Source organism: Frankliniella occidentalis, unplaced genomic scaffold (assembly GCF_000697945.3).
Source record: "Frankliniella occidentalis isolate FOCC.00 unplaced genomic scaffold, Focc_3.1 Scaffold1365, whole genome shotgun sequence".
NCBI classification, from domain to species: Eukaryota; Metazoa; Arthropoda; class Insecta; order Thysanoptera; family Thripidae; genus Frankliniella; species Frankliniella occidentalis.
In genome coordinates, this window is record NW_026268467.1 from 5,686 (window position 1) to 7,805 (window position 2,120).

A 2,120-nucleotide genomic window follows, 5' to 3' on the forward strand; every position below is an offset into this window, starting at 1 on the left:
TTGAAGCATTACTAATCCGGGGTTGCAGATGCAAGGATCCGCTTAGCCACAAAAGAAGCAGCACATCAAAACCTTTCTTTTTATCTAAAGGGGGATTTGATATGACGCAATCGTGCCTGTGTGGAGGCGACACGGTATTCACACTGCAAAAGCGTACCAGCCAACTTTCGAATTTGAAGACAGTTTTTGACGATGACGAAGTAGGAGCTCTGCTGATTTCTTCGGGGAACATTAATAGTCCCTACAGAGTAGTACTGTGGGCGTAGAATTGTTACTCTACCTCTGCCCAGTTTGACGTCAGTGCAAACATTGTGAACTCCGTTACTTTTTGAAAAAGTTAGTGAGAACGACTTTGGTCGTCTCCTGACGAAATATAGAAAAATATTTCCACATCGAAATTCATTCCTTGCGTTCCCTGGATATGTCACTCCAGAAATGCAATGTGCCTTAGACGACTATTCCCTTAAAATTGTCCGGAATTTGGCAAAGTCCGCATGAACTCAGACATTAGGAACGTACTGGAGTTCACATTTTGACCATTTAAACTGCTCTAGTCACATACTGTTGCAGTATTCTTAGGTTTTTAGTGGTGCACCAGGTAGTATTACTGCTTTCGAGTATCTAGATGGTATAAAAACCTTTTAAAACCATATCACATAGTTGTGAAGGGCCGCGGAATCTAAACGGCCCGTATTCTGAGAATCACCCACCAGCTCTGTAGAGTCCACTGTGGCGGAGCACCCTCAAGTCATGGCATGAGACTGGGAATCCTATACACACATCAATGAACTTCCCTGTATGATTCACAAGCCCTGTGAGATTGATGGAGTAATAGAGTTTTCTATTAATGTATTCATCATGTCGGTCTGCATCTTCACAAATGAAATAAATTTGACAGCCATCTATGGCACCACAGCACTGGGCAAAAGCAGGAGAAGAAGCCATATTTGCAAAATTGTTGTCCAATTTGAGGAAGTTCTTCAGCAGTAGGCAACCGAATGACTTGATGCAATACTCTGCAAATGATGTCCAATACCATAGCAGTTAAGTCAAATGCTGTGCTATGGCACAGATCAAATGAGTTGCCCAAGACTCTGTATGACATTCCTGCAGCAATCCAGTAGAGGGTCACAATCACCTGGAAAGTAATTGTCCATCACACAATCTTTCATTATAGATCCTTCTCTTAATTATTATTTGAACTTACAGCAAATTCGAAAGAGTATCCATGAGTGCGAGGGAGCATGTGCTCGGTCAACAGGTACATCAGCGATCTAAATGAGGCCAGTTGCAGACGGCATTCAGTTGAGGGTTTTTTCATCGAGATTCAGTAGTTTACGGAACCTTCGACCTAAGATTGGTACGCAATAGAGCCCCTGCAAAATACACACTTTTTGAAACTTATATAGAATGGTGTTGTGAGAGAATCATGTGCTTCACGGAGAGTTTATTACCCGTCGAATCCACCTGTGACGCAGTCTTCTCTCACGCATTACCGAGCCGATAGCTTCATTCAATGCGTCAAAATCCGCCTGGCCTCGTCTGAGCAGAATCGGAACTAAGGGCACGATCAACGGTACATTCATCGCGACGACTGACAGCTGTCAAACCAGCGCCAGTGGGATTCAAACTTTAGCAGACGAAAGTGAATGTGTGTCGGCCGACGTCGGTGTCGAGGGCGGAGCGGCTCGCCACGGCCCGTGTCTCCCCCTCCCCTTACCAAATTTGTGTCGACACGAATCGCAAAGTGTCGACACATTCGAGAATTCGGACACACTCTTGACCCCTCAAAATGAGACGACCTAAGCGCCACTCCATTTTCAGCCCGCCCTTCTGCTTTGAAAAAGCTATCCAGGGGGCTTATGCAAACGACCTCGTGTGTGTCTGTCTGTCTGTCCGTCTGTTCCACTAGAAGGAGATGTGCCAGAGAGACTTGAAATTTTCAGGGTATATCAAGGTCCACTCCTAGAGACCGAAACGCCTACCGAATCCTGGCAACCACCCCAACCACCCCTAGGAGTGTGAATGGGGATATCCAAGGTCCAGGGAGGCGGGTCTACTTAAGTGAAGAAATCGATTTGACCTACCGTTAACCAATTTAATTAAACAGCCCCCCCCCC

At 45.6% G+C, this 2,120-nt stretch overlaps 1 protein-coding gene across 1 annotated transcript; it reads right to left on the reverse strand.

Annotated features, from left to right (window-relative positions):
- Positions 1-639: 639 nt before the first annotated feature.
- Positions 640-1,623, reverse strand: LOC127751848 (uncharacterized). The gene is made up of 2 exons (XM_052276006.1): positions 1,208-1,623; positions 640-1,138 (listed from the first exon to the last, which is right to left on the reverse strand). Exons 1-2 carry the CDS (start codon positions 1,319-1,321, stop codon positions 875-877), a joined length of 378 nt encoding a protein of 125 aa, XP_052131966.1. The 5' UTR covers positions 1,322-1,623; the 3' UTR covers positions 640-874.
- Between the last annotated feature and the right edge of the window lie 497 nt (positions 1,624-2,120).